Source organism: Melanotaenia boesemani, chromosome 9, assembly GCF_017639745.1.
Source record: "Melanotaenia boesemani isolate fMelBoe1 chromosome 9, fMelBoe1.pri, whole genome shotgun sequence".
Lineage (NCBI taxonomy): Eukaryota > Metazoa > Chordata > Actinopteri > Atheriniformes > Melanotaeniidae > Melanotaenia > Melanotaenia boesemani.
The window spans coordinates 209,707-227,312 of NC_055690.1; the positions used below are offsets into that span (position 1 = coordinate 209,707).

The 17,606-nt window shown below is 39.7% G+C and overlaps 1 protein-coding gene across 1 annotated transcript; it reads left to right on the forward strand.

The window, feature by feature from the left end:
- Positions 1-454: 454 nt before the first annotated feature.
- LOC121646185 lies at positions 455-4,834 on the forward strand. The gene is made up of 5 exons (XM_041995073.1): positions 455-509; positions 1,198-2,253; positions 2,843-2,998; positions 3,106-3,198; positions 3,676-4,834. The coding sequence occupies exons 2-5, from the start codon at positions 1,585-1,587 to the stop codon at positions 3,976-3,978; spliced, it is 1,221 nt and encodes a 406-aa protein (XP_041851007.1). The 5' UTR covers positions 455-509; positions 1,198-1,584; the 3' UTR covers positions 3,979-4,834.
- Positions 4,835-17,606: the final 12,772 nt, after the last annotated feature.

Below are 17,606 nucleotides of genomic sequence, written 5' to 3' on the forward strand. Positions count from 1 at the left end.
CCTCTGAAGGAAAGAGAGAGTTCTATTAACACCAGGATGACAAACAGGACGGGACAAATGTCCCCATTGAAGCACCTGAGTTCTCATGGCTGTTGGAACAAACATGCGATCAGTTCCAATATCTGCACTCTAAAAAGTAATTCAGGAGACCTTTAACCACCACTTAATTAAATGCATGGTTGTAAGATAAAAAATGTAATTCATCAATTTAGGCAAACCTGTAAAGTTGCAAACATTATTTCCATGAGTTGTGTTAACATAATAATGTTGTCAATTACACCAACGCAATATTGTGTAAAAATTAAACTAAATTTTTTGTGTTCGTTGCTTTAAAACAAAATTCAATTTGTAGTAACTTAATAAAATTGGCTTGATAAGTTATTTTTTCTCCACTGTATATAAGAATTTCAAGTACCCTCCCTCACTTAACATGCCTTGACAAGTTCGTACAGTTAAGACTGTGTTTGAGGACCTGCAGGGTGAAAAACCATATAAAGGATATTTTCAAGGTGAGTGTCATCTATTTACAAATATATTCTACTTAAGCAATGAATCAGGGCTTAGTGATATGACCAATAGGTGATTCACAGAGGTTAAGCTACACCTGAGTTGATGAATTGGCAGAGGTTAGCTTGCGCTACTACAAGCTAACTTAAGTCATCTTAAGCAGTGTAATTTGGCCATTCCACTCTTTTGTCTAGCATAGCAGTGGATAATAACGATAAAATTTCATTTGACAAATCAGCTCAGCTAGAAAGGGCTTACCATTTGTGCAATGGGGAGGAAAAGCATAATTCGATTTTCGCGTAACACCTTACATATTTGGTGGAAAATGCATCATAACCCTGAAATGTTACATTTGTGTTACTTAGACTGCCAACATATCAAGTGCAGTAGTCATGTCTGTAATAAACCAACAGTAGCCCAATTTTGTATCAACTCTTACAGGGTTCTCTAATAACTAACACATCACATTTTCTTGATGAGATATTGCTCTGTTAGCCTACAGTTTTGTTAAGATGAACATACAAGACAAATACAGTGCTGAAATAGGATGTTATTTTGGTTGGTTATGTTTTCAACTAAAAATAAACAAAAAATAGAAAGAATAGAATTTGTTGCATTGACCTGGCATTGTGCCTGTAACACTCCAGGGAAACACTATATTATATTATTACTGACATTTGTGTTTTACAGATTGAATAATGTCTCAGCCAGCCCATCTCCGAGTGATCATTTCAGAGCACAATGTCCGGAAACTGACATTACCATTTGGAATCCCTGGAACAGTTGAAGAACTTTGTTCAGCTGTTCAAGATGCATTTGGGATTTCTGAAGATTTCTGTTTGCATTACAAGGATGCTGATTTTGGTAATGAATGTTTTTTCCTTGAGTGGGACAACTGACATCAAGGATAAGGACACTGTCAAGGTTGTGTATATCCAGGAACCCACTACAGTAACTTTGACCTTAACAGATGTAGATGGCTCCTTCTCAAGTTGTATTGATAGTTCTCTTTAGTCTTCTGAGGATGCCTGCTCATCTGTGTCCTCCCATGACACCCTGCCTGTTTCTGAAGGACCGATGACAGGAAGCCTAGCCCAGCGGTCCAAGGGTTGGCCCACAGAATTTGCAATCCCTCGTTTCTCTTCCAGTACAGAGATACTGCTTCAGTCAGGCAATGAAAAGTTCACTTGCTCTGGGACTCTTTTTGGCACCAAAGATCTCATCTCCCTACTTCCAGACATTCTTGGAAGATTAGCTGAGGTCATTTATGAGTACACAGCTTATCCATCAAGCGCACAACTAAGTCAAGTAGCAGAGGCCCTGACCAAAAAACATCCCTGCCTAAAAGAACCAGGATCGTTCAATGGATGCTATGGATGGATCCAGCGACTCAAATATAAAATGAACAATTTCAGATCCAAACGTCGAGGTCTTGGCTTTCCAGAAATTGAAGTGAACTCACTCAAGAGGAAACCAGCACATGAGCAGGCTCCTGCTAAAAACGTTAAAAAGCCTAAAAAGGCTGAAGTAAATTACTTACCTCCTCATCCTCAAGGTGAAACTAGTGAAAGTTTGGAGAAAGAGAGAGTTGACCTCTTATGTGAAGTGACAAAAAGGGATAATTGCCAGGTGGTTGCTGAGAAAATGGCCAAGACGTTCTCTCTTCGTAGGCAAGAGATCATTTATGAGGCCCCTGCAATCAGAGACTTCATGGAGCGCTGGCCTGCATTATTTGATCCAACTCAGGTAAGTTTTTTTTTCTCTTATATTTTAGATTTAAAGCCATGATATTGATTGTTTGGTAACCAATTTACTACATTTTCTTATTGGTTGACTTTCCTATTTTTAGGCAGCCATTGCTTACAGTTTTAGAACTTTATTAAAATCAGCATGTAGTTACTTGAACATGTTGCAGATAATTAATCCATCACAGTAATCATTTAGTCTATTTCTCTCTCTCTCACACACACACACACACATATATATATATATATATATATATATATATATATATATATATATATAGCCTCTATGGAGAGTGACTTCACTTGACTTCACCAGACAATAATGGTGGGTCAGTTTATTTCCTCTTTAATGTGTTGTACCATGAATTAATGCAATATAGCCAGGGGTTAAAATTGGCCAGAGCACCCCAGAGCTGTGTTCCGCCACCTTAATCAAATAAATTGTTCAGTTCAAGTTTTGCAGTCATTTACGCCATTTTCTTTGTACTGCAACCCCAAATTTTAGGGCTCCCCCACCTGTCAAATCCCATTTTAACCAGTGATTATAGCTAATTGTCTCCATTTATTTCTTCTGTTTATGTGATGTACAGATAAATGAAGAATTCAAGAGAATAACCACCATAAACCTTGAATCTACCTTTATGGCCAGACTTGACCATTGCATCCCAAAGCTGATGGACATAGTTTCATCAAAAGGCGGAGCTACAGGAGTGAGAATCAGGCAGATCAAGGACATGCTTCTTGAGGTGAGATGATTATCTAAACTTGTCCTTGAAATGAAAGTTTTTAGCAGTCATCCAATCAGATTATATCAATTTAGATACTTTTCTTTATTTATTTTTTTCTTAAATAGCACAATACAATTGAAGTCCGCAGAGAAGTAGCCAGCCGCTGCCTTGTCATTTACCTTGGAGAGAAGGAAGAGGACCTTTTCAAAGAGTTCAGTGTAAGTAATCCAATATCTTAAAAGGAAATTAAACCTGCTCCTTTCCTTTAATGTAAACTAGAATCTGTTTTGCACAGTGAACTTGTCATATGAATAAGAAACAGACTTGGACCCATTTTATACAGCATATACTTTAGTACTGCCTTTTGCTTCGCCATTGCTGGCCCTTATTCCAACAACCATGCTCATTAATTTCCTGAATTAATCTAATGTTTAATAATTGAAAACCCTGGTAAAAATCAATTAGTAAAGCAGGCCAATATGGTCCTAGAACTTGCTGTTCAAGTAAAAGAAAAACAGGAATGCGTTATCTTACCATTATCGTGTGTGTTTGAGTGTGTGTGCAAGCGTTAAAATTGAAATAAGTAATGGTTCCATTGATCAACTTAATTCACTAAGAATAACTAAAAGGTCTACAGTAATAATTAAATTTATTATTTTTAACATGCTAACCTTTCTTTTCATTTACTTTTCAAGGACACAGAAGAGTTTGAGGCAGGCCTTGTTGGGGAAGTGATGAAAATTGCTGTTATCGGTGACCGCTCCACCACAGGATCTGACCATAAAACAGCAGCCATTGTGGTTGAGGGAACCAAAATCCTGGAGGTAAAGGATATCCCAAGGTGCTGTGCTTTGCTGATGGGCATAATATATGCTCTGAATTTGAGCTATCGCAAGGAACTTAAATACACATTCAAAGTTTTTCAGAAGCTGTTCCTTGCACTTGATGGACTGAAAACCAGTGCAAAAGTAATGAGTCTCAAGAATGGTATTTTCTGAAGATTCCCCATGTTTCACAGTACTATCATATTATGTTGTTTTGGATTTTGAAGTCCACTGAGGAGGCTTTAAAACTGAAGGTGTGACAGAAAACACTTTGTCAAGTTACATTTGACATGTTATGTTCATATGTATTTCTTGTATTGACAATTGACAAAACAAAGATGTTGTTTAAAGAAATATATATTTTAGTCCACAGAGGGACTTTTACAGGGTAAGATACAAGGAATGCTGTTTTTCATTTTTGGGAATGAATGTTATGGGGGCTTACTATGTCTAACAATTTAGGAGAGTTTCATCACTCGTGTCAGGTTTTGAGGAGGTTACAACTGTTTAAGATGTATTTAGCTGTCCAAGATGTAGTATAGAAGATTCCAAAATCTTCTATACTACCCTTAGAATCAGCTCAGTCTTTTATACTACACCATCATTTCATCCTCAAAGAGGTGTACTAATAGATGACGAAGCATTCTGTTAAGATTTTTCATGTTGTTTCAAAGAGTTTTTTTTTTTTTAATGGACCTTTAGAAGATTGGTGGTCATTAAAAGTTAATGTTTAAGGAGCACTTGCGCAGAACTTTACTGTGATATTACAAAATATTTTAAAATGTTTCACAATATGCTTTTAAATTTAACAGATTTACATGTTAGGCACTGTGATTTTAAATATGTAAAGGCCTATAACTTTGCTGTGATAGCATGACTGAGTGTGCTTACTGCTTAATTTCTTGAAGCAATAAGGACAGTTTTGTTTACCGATAATTCGTGGGGCACTTTAAATGTGTTTTTTTTTTTCTTCAAGATTTAAATATTGTGTGTTCAACAACACAACTACAGTTTAAAATAAAAAAGTTAATTGCCAAACAATTTTGTTGTTGAACCAATTGATTTCTTGCAGACTAATAGATGAACAAAAATATGAAAAAGTTCAAATCTACTGAAGAAAATCTAATTGGAACAACTTCAAGTTTTTTACTGTTATCAACTTAACATGTTGTGTTCAATTTAGTTCATAACACTTAAAAATTCCTTTTAAAGAATGCAGAAAACATTTTTGGAACACCTTGATTTTTACGAGTAACCAACTTAAAAACTTCTGTTTTTAATAACGGTATTTATGTTCCTGACACTTAAAATTTCCTTTTAAATAATGTGGAAAAACTAGTTGGATAAACTTAATTTATATGATCATTCAACTTAAAAACATGCGCTTATGCTACTAATTGTTGAGTGAGTGGTAATTAAAAATACCTCTCATTATTGAAGAAAAGATCATTTCCCTAACTCAATGTAGTGCGTTGGTTGAAAATAATTTCATAAGAAGTTGTCATAACTCAAAAAGACTGATGCAAACTGTTGAGTTAATTTTTTTTGTTGATCCAAAACATTAGTTTTTAGAGTGTGCGACTCCGCCACTGCCTTCAACTTCTCTTCTATATCCCATGTAAAGTTCGCAATGGTATGGGAAGGAGGCACAGGGTTTAATCTCAGGAGCCTCTGTGACAGAAAATGCGGGACAAAGCATCAGGCTTAACATTGCAGGACTGTAAGTCTGTAGGCAATCGTCAAACCGACCAAAAAACAGCGACCATCGGGCGTGACAGGAATTCAGTCTCTTAGCACTTTGAATGTACGATAAATTCTTGTGGTCGGTCCACACAATAAATGGATACTTGGCTCCCTCCAGCCAATGCCTCCATTCATCCAGGGCAAGCTTAATTGCCAGCAGTTCATGGCTGCCCACAGTTGTGTTCTGCCTGTGTTAACCGTCTGAACTAAAAAGCACATGGGTGAAGTTTCTAGTCATGTTCAGAACGTTGAAACAACACCGCCTGCACCCCAACATCAGAAGCTTCCACCTCTACCATGAACTGACGAGAGGCATCCGGCTGGGTGAGGATTGGAGCAGAAACAAAATGGGACTTCAGTTCATTAAAAGCCCTCTCTGCTTTGTCAGTTCAAGAGAAAGTTGTTACTGTGGAAGTAAGTTTATTTAGAGGACTAGTGATAGTGCTGTAATTCCTGATGAACTTCCTGTAAAAGTTTGCAAACCCCCAAAACTTCTGAAGTTGTTTCTGGTTTGTGGGTCTCAGCCACTTCGCCACTGCCTTCACTTACTACTACTACTACTACTTATTCTTCACTGTGATGTTATTTTGGCCTCTATAATCAATAAGGGCCTTAGTGAGTCATCCTTCTTATCCACAAAGAAAAAACTAGCGCTGAGCAGTAAGGACGAAGGCCTGATGATACCAGCAGCGAGAGACTCTTTGATATAAGTTTCCATAGCTGCATGCTCAGGGCGAGAAAGACTATATAGCTTGCTTGAAGGCAGTCGGGCCCCTGGAAGCAGATCAATAGCACAGTAGTATGGTCTGTGAGGTAACAGGCCGAAGCCCTGTCTTTATTGAAAACCTCAGCCAAATCATGATAGATCTCTGGTACAAGGGATAAGTCTGGTGGCTTGAATTGATTGCCTGGTTTGGTGACTGAGGGGGGAACAGTTGACCATAAAAATTATGTGTAACAAGAGGAACTCCAACCAACCACTCTTCCTGTCTGCCAATCAATTTGTGGATTGTGAGCTCTCAACCAAGGATATCTAAAGACCACATGAGATGAAGGAAAATGAATGATTCCAGACAACACAATGTCTACAAAAGCAGTAGAGTGAGTCCCTTGTGTTAATCAAGAGCTTTACTAATATGAGGACTGGATAGTTCAACAATGGGAATCTTAGACTTGGTCACAAAATCATGATAAATAAAGTTGGCCTCAGCCCCAGAATCAACGAAGTGAAGGCAGTTGTAGAAACTAACAGCTATTATCAATACCTGAGTGTTGCTGGAATAGTCAAGTGCAAGGGTGGGGATTCAGTAATTGCGGTTTGGTTCACCAGTACACCCCCCCCCCTTTCATTGATGAGCCTTCTCTTTTGGTGTCAGCTTGAGCTTTTGACATCTTGCAACCACATGGTCAGTTTGTCCACAGTAGAAGCATTCTCCAGCCTGGAGATGCTGCCTTTTCTCCTTAGGCGGGAGACAGGTGTGGCCCAGCAGCATGGGGACCTGCCCTGAATCTGCTGACGGATCCTCTGATGCTAGTCTGACCTCCTGACGGGACATGGGAGAGGGGCACATCAAAGGCGACAGGGATGGAGGAAACAAGCGAGACATCCTTTCACGTCTTCTCTTGTGCATCCAATTATCTATTCTGATGGTGAGAGAAACCAGGTTATTTAGACTGGTTGGGGCATCAAGCAAAGCAAGTTCGTCCTTTATTGGGTCAGATAGTGCCCTCAAAAATACTCCCTGAAGTGCTTCCTCATTCCAGCCGGAGTAAAAAGCAAGACTTCGGAAAGCCACAGAGAGGTCTGCTACGCTCCAGGTTCTTTGGTGAAGACCCAGCAGACCTTGGGAGACCTCATCTCCACGGTCACTTAAATCAAAAACAGTCTTGAATTCCGAAAAAAACTGAGAAGCAGTAAGAGATGACAGTTGGGTCTGGGCATTAAAGGCCTCTGCCCAGGCTAGTGCTCGACCCATGATGTAAAGAATCTTAGACTGCTCAGAAGAGAATGTTATTGGACACTGCTGAAAAACCATGGTGCATTGTTGCAGAAAGCCTCTACACTTGTCCAGATCACAGAAGAAGGGTTCCATATGTATGTAAGATTCCTGTGGTGCACCAGGAGCTGGAGCAGGTCCAGGTTGGCTGGGAGTGGCTGAAGCAAGCAGAAACAGGAGCAGAGAGACTAGTGGAGACAGCTGAGGTCCGAGGAGAGTTTTGCTACCTGTTGAAGTAGAGGGAAAAATGTTACGAGTCAGACTGTACACACAAACTCAAAAGAATCTCTTAATGGCCGGTGTTGTACCACTTGAGTAAGGCAACAATCTGAGAGATTGTGGACTGCAGACTGGCTATTATATAGGCTGGCAAAGCCAAACAGCACCAGGTGAGTGACATCTCCAATTACCACCAACTGAGGAGAATCTCCAATTAGCACAATCATCACCATGTCCAATAGGATCTCTGAACCACAAGTAGCAGAAACAGAACGTGAAAAAATAACAGTAAAATATAATCCTGACATAAACTTAAACCAACGTCATCCTCCCTGTCCCATTTTTTCTTGGAGATATGTGGATGATTAAAAATATCATTGTAGGAATACAACTTAAAGTGAAATATTATTATTATTATTGTTATTATTTTTATTATTATTATAAAAGTAACATTAAGAAAACTTTATTAGTCCCTAAGTAGGGAAATTGCTTTGTTGCAGCAGTACAGGTGTAGTAGCAGAAGCTCGCGGGTGATATAAAAAAGGACACACACACAAAAATAATAAGAAATAATAAGTACAGCATATGGTCTGACAGGTATTTAAAAAAAATAAATTCAGACAGGTGAATTCATTCATTCACCTGTCGGCCACCTCCATCACCTGCGGCTGATTCTGATGCTGTTGAGGAAACTCTGCCACTACCAACAAAAATGTGTATTATTTTAACACATTTAGCTGCATCTGCCTGAAGGGCTTGCCTCTTTCTGTCTCAAATTTTTTCAGCACCTCCTTTATGTTTTCTGTTCTCCATCTTGTTCTGTCTCTCACTATATGATTGACTGACATGACAACCATGGCCCAAGAGGGAGGGGGCATCGGCACTCAGCCCGGAATCAATCATGACAGGTTTGTGTACCAAAAGGTATCATACTTTTTATGATAAGTAGCCTAAAAAAAAATAAAGGCCCAGCCTAAGTTGAAGAGAATCTCCCGTTCCACCACATCCCAAAGCTGTTCTATAGAACAGAGATCTTGGGCCTTATGCATAAAACTCTTTGTAGCAAAGCAAACTACAGGTGGCGTCTGCGGCGCAAAAAGGAAATGCTGCGCACTTCAACTTTCAGATTTATAAAAGCATGCACATGCATGTCCCACGGCTGTTTCCGTTCATAAACCAAAATGAACTCTAAAGTGGGCGCACATGAAGGAGAGCCTTGACCCACCCACATGGTGGCTATAAAAGGTCAGGTGAACCCCTATGATACATACTCATCGCATCACTTGCATGATGGCTTGGGAGGGAAAAAGAGGGAAGAAGTGGATATTTTCGGGGTGTGAGACTGATATCCTGTTGGACCACATTAACAAACATAAAAATGTTTAATTGGTGGGCACGACATGGGCAGAATAGTGGTAGCAGGTGGTAGATGCTGTCATCAGAAGGAAGACATGCCAGAGGCATCGGAGCATACAGCTGGATATCTCAATCAGTAGAGCATCTGTCTGCCATGCAGGAGAACAAAGTTCGAATCCGGGTGAATAGTGACTCCTTCCGGTTAGGGCCTTAGGCAAGATGCTGCAGCCAACAGTAGATCATTCTGGAGGAAAGCGTCTGCTAAATTACAGTAATGAAGCCTGTAATGTAGTCTTTTGTTTTAATGTACTGTATAAAATAAACATGTACAGATAAATACATACAGAAATTGGGAGCTTTATTTCGTGTTAAATAATATTTTTTTCTAGTTCCTGGGTGTGCCAGCTGGGTGGGCGGGGTTGGTTGGAGAGGGTGAGGCCAGCACAGCACTGCAGCAGCCGTGTCCTCAGAGGAAGCCCTGCAGGAGCAGAGGGACACCATCACCGCTATTAACCAGGTGGACAAGAAGCTGCAAGAAATGGAGACTGTTTTAATGGAAACTGGGACAAATAAAAAAGGATTGTGTAAGAATAAATAAATAAATAAATGAAGAAAATCCATCACTTGTGTGTTTCATAAGTGTTGCATCACTTGTATCCCTCTAGTCTGTCCCACTCTGCTGGATCTCAGAATAAATGACTAAAGCTTACTTTTCGCATTTTGAAAATAAGACGATAAAGGAAATGGTGATCGATCAGCAGGTGCGGGGCATGAGAGAGAATCTGGTTATTTGCAGGGATCCAAGAGCAGATAGCGGAGGACCCCAAGACCACGGTGAAAAAATTCATTCATACTCACCTGAAGCTTCCGGAGGAAATGATGAAAACCATTTCCTTTCCTGTCATCGCGGTGGATAAATTATTTATTAATGGACAGCTGTACTGCGACCCGAACATCCCGGCTATACTGACTTGTTGGGGTGTGCTTTAATCTTCCTATATTCTCACTAGATCGTGTCAATGCATAAAACTGCCATGAAGATCATGTAGATAACAGTAAATCCTCTTCCCGTCTCCACTACACTGTTCTGAACATAGATGTTTTTTAATTATTTGTTTCCTTTATTACTGTCACTCTTTTCACTTCTCACTCTTCTTTTTTCCGACCCTTTCATGGTTAACGGTAACCCCGCCGTCATCATATTAATGCGAACCGCAGCGCATGCACAGACTAAAACATCAGGCCCAATTTGCTGACACACATCAGCACAACACACACACACAGACTTTTAATACACAGATCCATGCCACACACTCAGCTGGCAGACACACATGCACACAGAGAAGCAGTGGGATGCACACACTCACTTCAGTAACATGCGTGTAGCCTCATTTCTGTGGTCGGATCATGAACACACTGAGGTTTGTTACTTGGAATGTGTGTGGAGCTGATACAAGGGAAAAGAGGTTAAAAATTTTAAGTCGGCTGCAGGAGAAGAAGGCAGACATCGTCCTCTTACAGGAAACTCATTTATCAAACTCAACAATAGATCTTCTTCCAACAACCCAGTTTCCACACGTGTATTCACTTTGTTATAATTCTAGGCAGAGAGGAGCAGCAACTCTTATTAATAGAAGGTTAAACTCTGACTTTAATAACATAATCACAGATCCAGAAGCCAGATTTATAATAGTTACAATATCTACTCAAAATGTTAAGTTATGTATTGCTATTACATCTGATCCATATGTTGATGACTCCTCCTTCTTTCACTCCCTCTTCACCTCTATGGTCACTCAGATAACACACTAATTATAGGAGGTGATTTTAACATTATACTGGACAAACATAGAACCACAGGAGCTCATCGAGTCTGGAAATCCTCAGAAACTGTGAAACAGTACATGAAGGATTTTGGTCTCTGTGATGCTTGGCGCTCGCACCATTCCACACTAAGAGAATACACCTTCTTCTCTTCAGTCCACCATTCCTATTCTAGATTATATTATTTCTTAACTAGCAGCTCGCTGATGAATGACATGTCAGAAATCAGAATCCATCCTATTAGCATTAGTGATCACGCACCAGTATCATTCACTCTGAGAAGTAAGAGCAATAAACCAGCAACTAGAAACTAGAGATTTAATACTTATTGTTTATAAATCATAGTATAATAATCTAGTATAAGATCCTGAGTTTATCAGTTAGTTTAAAAGAGAATGGTTCTCCTATCTAGAAAACAATGACTTGCCAGTAAAATAAAAGAATAAAACAGAACATGCAATAGAAAAAGGAAACTTCTTATTTGATATACTCACTTCACAATATGGAATCAGTAGCACAAAATTTTTAGAAAGTGTATGTAACCAAAATACCATTAGTTACTTAAACTTGCAGCTGAATGGCAGAATTCATGAATCTCAATGCCCCAAAGCTATTTTCAAAAATATATAGACTATTACCTAAGCTAAAAGATTCAATCTCTGTTCCAACTTAAAAATTGCATAGAACTCATTATACAGGACAAAGGATGTTCAGGATGGGTCTGTCACAATCAAACATCTGCTCACACTGCAGTGAAAACAGGACTGACAACTAGCTCCATGCCTTGTGGTCCTGCCCCGGTGTCTTGCCACAGGGTGGGTTGATGTGTGCCCTGATGTCTGGTTGCCGCCCCAGGACCCAGGGTAGGCCGGGGGCAAGAGGGGTGTAGGGGTTTGAAGGTGGGGGTCGAGTGGGGTTTTGAGGGACTGTAGGGGCAGGAGGTGAGACTGGAAGGTTTATGTGTGTTTATGCTGTGTGTGTGTTAAATGTGTGCGTGTATGAATATGTTCCAGGATGAGTGGGAGTGGACAAAGATATAGGTGTGTACAGTATGTTAGGGGGGAGGGATCACATGCTCTTGTGGGGATGCTTGGTCGGGCCCAGGGGTGGGGTGCCATGGGTCTGGGCTCTGCCACTGTCCTTCTCCCCCTCCTCCCCTTCCACCCTAGGCATGTGGTGGGTGGGTGCCTTTTGGGGTTGGTGGTGGCTCATTGGCCGCTGTGTGTCCTGAGGGACCTTTGTTCTGGTCACCCCGAATGGCCGGTGCATTAAATAAAATAAAAAAAATTTTTATCTATATATATATATATATGTGTGTGTGTGTGTGTGTATATATATATATATATACATATATATGTGTGTGTGTGTGTGTGTGTGTGTGTGTGTGTGTGTGTGTCTGTCTCTTTGTGTGTGTATTATATATATAATTTTTCCAAGTTAAAAGGAGCAAAAAGTAAAACAAAATTAATTTGTGATTGAAAATTTAATCAAAGGTGTGCTGTCTCATATAAATGAGATTAGTATAACAATATAGTATACAGTAAATATAAGTATAATAATTTTCTCCTTCATTTTTATTGACTTTTGATTAACTTGGAACTCCGGAACAATATAGCCTTTCACTTTCAGTAAACTAGATTACTCTAAATACTGATATAATTAAAAATGTCCTCTTTGTCCTTAGCTAACATACACCAGAGTATATGAATAACCATTCCATGAATCTGAATACTTTTAATGTACATTCTTCTAATCTTTAATATTCAACAAACTTATTAATAAAATATGCTCAAAGCTCTAATTTGAACATGGCTGAATGCTCCACTGACAGCAGAGAGACCAAAGATCTGGTTAACAGAAACTCCACATGAAGAAGAAAGCCGATTTAACAGCATGAAAAAAGTCACAGAACACCACTGTGCAACTTTCCTTTGACCCCACAGAGGTGTTGCATTACTGAGATTCCCTACAGCTTCAACCAATAAGGTTCCCCTGTGATGTTGTCAAAGGGAAGGAAGGATGAGTTATCGGTGTTGGGGAAAACTACAGTAGCTGAAGAGCTCGATGCTTGTTTGGTGAAGTCTTGTAGAATATGTCCAGTCTGATGTGTGTGTATGAGCAGATATCCTCATTTCCATCTGTACCATGAGCCGATCCCCTCCTCATGCACCCCCCCCTCCCATTCTGAGAACACGGCCCCCACTGGACATAAAGGACATGTTTGTTCTCAACCTTGTGCTTTGCTTCTCCGTGCCTTTGTTCTGAATGCCTACTGTTAATATCCGTAACAAATCTGCTTACTTTCAGATTCCATCAATACGGGTGGGGTGGGGGTAGGAAGGGGGGACAAAGAGATGACTATATGACCCGTTCAAGGCCCAGAGAAAGGCTACAAACAGAGGTTGTCAGTGTCTTTCTGGACTCTGGAAGGCCGCTAACAATGGCGGCAGTGTGAGAAGGCATGGTTATTGATCGATCTGATGTTGCGCTGTGTGGGATGGGTGTCGCCGACAGAATTAAACAAACAAAGGTTGAGAGGAAGTGGCATGGTGGAGCCGATGGGATTTAAAGAGGAAGAATAAGAAGAGCTGTGCTGGGTTTACATGTCCTTCCTTTATTAAATAATTTCACACTTTGCCACAATCTGCAGGTTCTGTGGGAGACGGGGTTTTGTTTTAAAGACAAAGCTGCAGAGATAATCACATTTGGCTGATGAATGAAGAAGGTTTTAAAGGTTTGTCAGCTATCACCTTTCAGAAAACATTATCTGCAGAGCTGTTTATAACTAACTCATTGCATTTTAGTTTACATCTCATTAAATGGACTAATCAGGTATCAGTTAGGGTGACCGGATTTGAGTTGGAAAAAAAAGAAAAAGAGGACAATTAGTTGGGGTAGTGCTTTATTTGACATTTTTACTTAATTTATATGGTCTAATATACATAAAACAACCTTTTTAAGGCTAAAAACGTGTAGGGAAAAATTCTCTGGCATTTGTTCCACTTTATGGGGGAGATCAGTTTTGACCAAATTTATTTCTGTTCAGTTTTGTCCCTTTACTAATCAATAACATAATAAATATATATAAACAGACACAAACAATACAAAAAAGGTGAAAGAAACCCATGTCTTAATGCAGTACTGATGTGAGTTTCCAGCTCCCTGCTTTGCATGTCATGCACTGAGCTTCACAAGCTCAAGATGAAGATGGGAATTTTTTTCTGTAGTTTGTCTGTGAATTCATATTTACGTTCCTGATTTTTCTGTCATAACTAGATACTGTGGTTTAACCACGACAGTCTGCCTGAGTATTGTTGCTGACCATGTCCATCCCTTTATGACCACAGTGATGCTACTTCCAGCAGGATAACACACCTGAAAGGAAAAGGAGACCTAATATAGTGGCTGGTGAGTGTATTTCCCCTATTACTTGCATTGACCCAATAAGTTTAACTTCCAGTCATACTATAGACTTGAGGTATAGAAGAACAAGTGCAGTGAATGGAGAAAAGGGGAAGGCAGGTGTAGGATGGGATATAAACCAGCAATAAGAGGTTCAACATTTCCATCAGTTTGAAGCAGTATAAATCTGGACAGACATACTAGATCTTTATCAATTTCTTCTAAATATCTTCATCTCCAAAAAAACTCTTCTAGACGATGCTTTTCTTTCTACCTCCTGTCTGAAATTACTTAAAATAAATTAAGCATATCTTCACAATTACAAGGGGTGTGTGTATAATCTTGGGTTCTACATGTAAGATTATTATGTGTTACTGTGTCACAGTAAATTCGCCTGGACCACAGTAGAAAATGTAAATGGTTATTTCCTCTTAAAAGAAAACCACATTACTTTCAGTGAAGATCAGAGGATAACAGCCCAATACACGTAGGAATGAGTAAAGTTATCCTAGGAATGCATAATGTAGTCCCAGGCATGAGTAAAGTAATCCTAGAAATGAGTAAAGTAGTCCTATGATTCAGGGCCGGATTAAAAGTGCAGGGGCCCCTGGGCACAGAGTATCCAAGGGCCCCCCCCTACCCACAGCAATATTGTGAAAATTGTCCATGACACAATGTAAAACTAGATTTCTAACATTTCTTAGTCAGTGGTGCCAATAGCAACACACTACACATTGTGGTGTAACTCTTACTAGCTTATGTACATTTTGTTTCATGTCCATCAAGGCGGTCTACATTCCAGATTTTTCCATTACTCAATCACAAACACACAATCACACCTACTAATGTTGTCAGACTGGCTTTTGGGCTTTTTTGGGGGCTTAATTATCAGCTGATGGTTGTGAGAAGTCAGGCAGTTCCCAGTCAGACAGTTCCCAGTCAGGTAGTTCCCAGTCAGGGAGTTCCGCGTCAGGCAGTTCCCAGTCAGGTAGTTCCCAGTCAGGCAATTCCCAGTCAGGTAGTTCCCAGTCAGGTAGTTCCAAGTAAGGCAGCAGCTTCAATAAAAAACATGACTCAGTGACATTTGCTGGAGAATAAATTTCAACATATTTTTTTAAACATATTTGTTGGAGAAAATTTCCAACAATCAATGTCTTTCTGTAAATATAAGTAAATCTGAGTAAAGTCTGACTGTATGACTTTTATTATGCTGGATTTTTAAAGCGAACCTCCAAATTCAGGTAAGTCATCATAAGAAATCTATAATCTGATATTCTCTACAGTTGCTCTATAAAAGAGGGAAAATATGTGCTATTTTTACTTTAAAGAATAAACACTGAAGGCCTGATCTATATTTCAACCAAGAAAACTAAAGATCTGAACAGAATCTGATAAGAGACACACATGTAGCATCTTTTAAGCAGAATGATCACGTCACAGCACATCATATATCTTGTAAGATAAAAACAAAGAGACTGTTCCTCACACAGGATTAGACACTTATTGAGCACATAAACAACCCCAGTGACATTAAGGCAGGATGCCCTGCTGGGTCATCCTGAGGCATCTGGCTGGTATCAGATAAGTCACACAGGTCAGAGCGAACTGTTCTAAAGAATGCATCCACTTTTACGATAGCAACAGGCTACTCAGTATTAAACTTAATTACCAAGAACTTAAACAATCTGTTTACCCTGAGAGTGATCAGTAGACACAATATAGTAAAGGGAATAATATGAAATTTCCACAACACTCCTCATTAGTTTGCCTCATCACCTCTGCTTGTGTGTTCTGGTAGATTCTCTGATGTTTAATGAAGTTTGTTGTCTTCACACATCAAACTGCATCGTTGCTGTTTGTAGAGCTGAAGTATCTCCCCTCATTGCTGTGTGTCGGACTGATCACTGGACCACTGCTGTGACGCAATGCTGCATCTTTTTCTTATTTGCCTACAGGCAGAAGAAGAAGTAGTTCATACATCCTGAAAGTTTAGTTATATAAATGCTGGTATAGAACGAATAGATTTTTCACTTTTGATCTGCACATCGCTACTATTCATTCTTTTCAGATAGATCATATCATAGGCCCGTTCCCACTTATTTCTTTTTTGTTTCGGGACACCGGCCCACGAGTAATGCAGCCAACCGGGAATCCTCCTGATGTGTATTTCAGCGTGAGAAATCGGAGGTTTAGCGTGAGAGCACATTTAAATGCGTGAATCTCACGGCCAATGCTGAGAGCTGGCAGCCCTGCAGCAACAACTGTCTGAGCACCACCAACACCGCTTCTCTCCTTCCAGCTATTGCATCAGTTTTTGTTCACATTCCCGCTCCCAGTGGCTGATGAGCGCCAAAGTAAAGCTAGCATACTGTTGCAGTGCTCTGAGCTTTTCTCATGCACACGTTCGGGATGTTTCCAGTCAGAAAAACCAATGAACTGTTTGTTCTTTGATGCAAATAACATGCAAGGGAAGCAAAAAATGTTACCTGTAGATGGTGAATCAGTAATCCAGACTCAAGAGGCTTTATCCCCATTTGGAAGGTGACTCTGTTGTAGGGCTAACAGTAGCCTCCTCCAGATCTGGACCACTCGCTTACCTTCCACGTCTTCTATTACTTCATCCTCATTTTCTTCCCTCGATTTGATGAAGAAAGTGTCTATAGAAGGTACAGTTCTTAATTAACACGCCTCCCTCTCCTCCTTTCCTTGTTTTCGCTTCCATTTAAAAACCACTTCGCTTACTCTAACTCATTCTCACAACCTACTACAACTCCCACAGTTTGGCCAATAAGGTTAAAAATTGTATAGATGTGCTTCTTATTGGTTATTGGCTATCATATCTAAAACTTAAAGCCTTTTTTTTTCCTTAAAACTGCTCATGTGGGCCCGTGCCCATAATGCTTACTGGAAAATCCAGCCTTGCTAGAAATGAGTAAAGTAGTTTTAGAAATTTGTAAAGTAAAGTAGTCCTAGTGTGGTGGGACCATTAAACATAGGGCTGGGCACGTTAATGCGTTAATCATGCGTTAACACAACAATTAATTAATGCTGTTAATTTTTTTAATCGCGTGTTAAGGCTGTAATTTTTTATTTTTTTATTTATTTTTTGCTGGCCGCTGGCTTTGATGACATGGCGTCCATGTCTCCCATCCCTGCTGCAGTGGTGCGTCTGATGTAACCAGGAGAGAGCGGGTTTATTAACATGAAGAGACGTTTTCTGTCTGGAACTTAAAAAAGAAGAAAAACAACCAACATTTCTCT

Excerpts from the sequence above, each read along its gene's own strand:
- LOC121646185 (XM_041995073.1), top strand. The coding sequence starts at position 1,585 with ATGACAGGAAGCCTAGCCCAGCGGTCCAAGGGTTGGCCCACAGAATTT. Across the intron at positions 2,254-2,842 it reads CATTATTTGATCCAACTCAG|ATAAATGAAGAATTCAAGAG; the intron begins GTAAGTTTTTTT and ends TGTGATGTACAG. Across the intron at positions 3,199-3,675 it reads ACCTTTTCAAAGAGTTCAGT|GACACAGAAGAGTTTGAGGC; the intron begins GTAAGTAATCCA and ends TTACTTTTCAAG.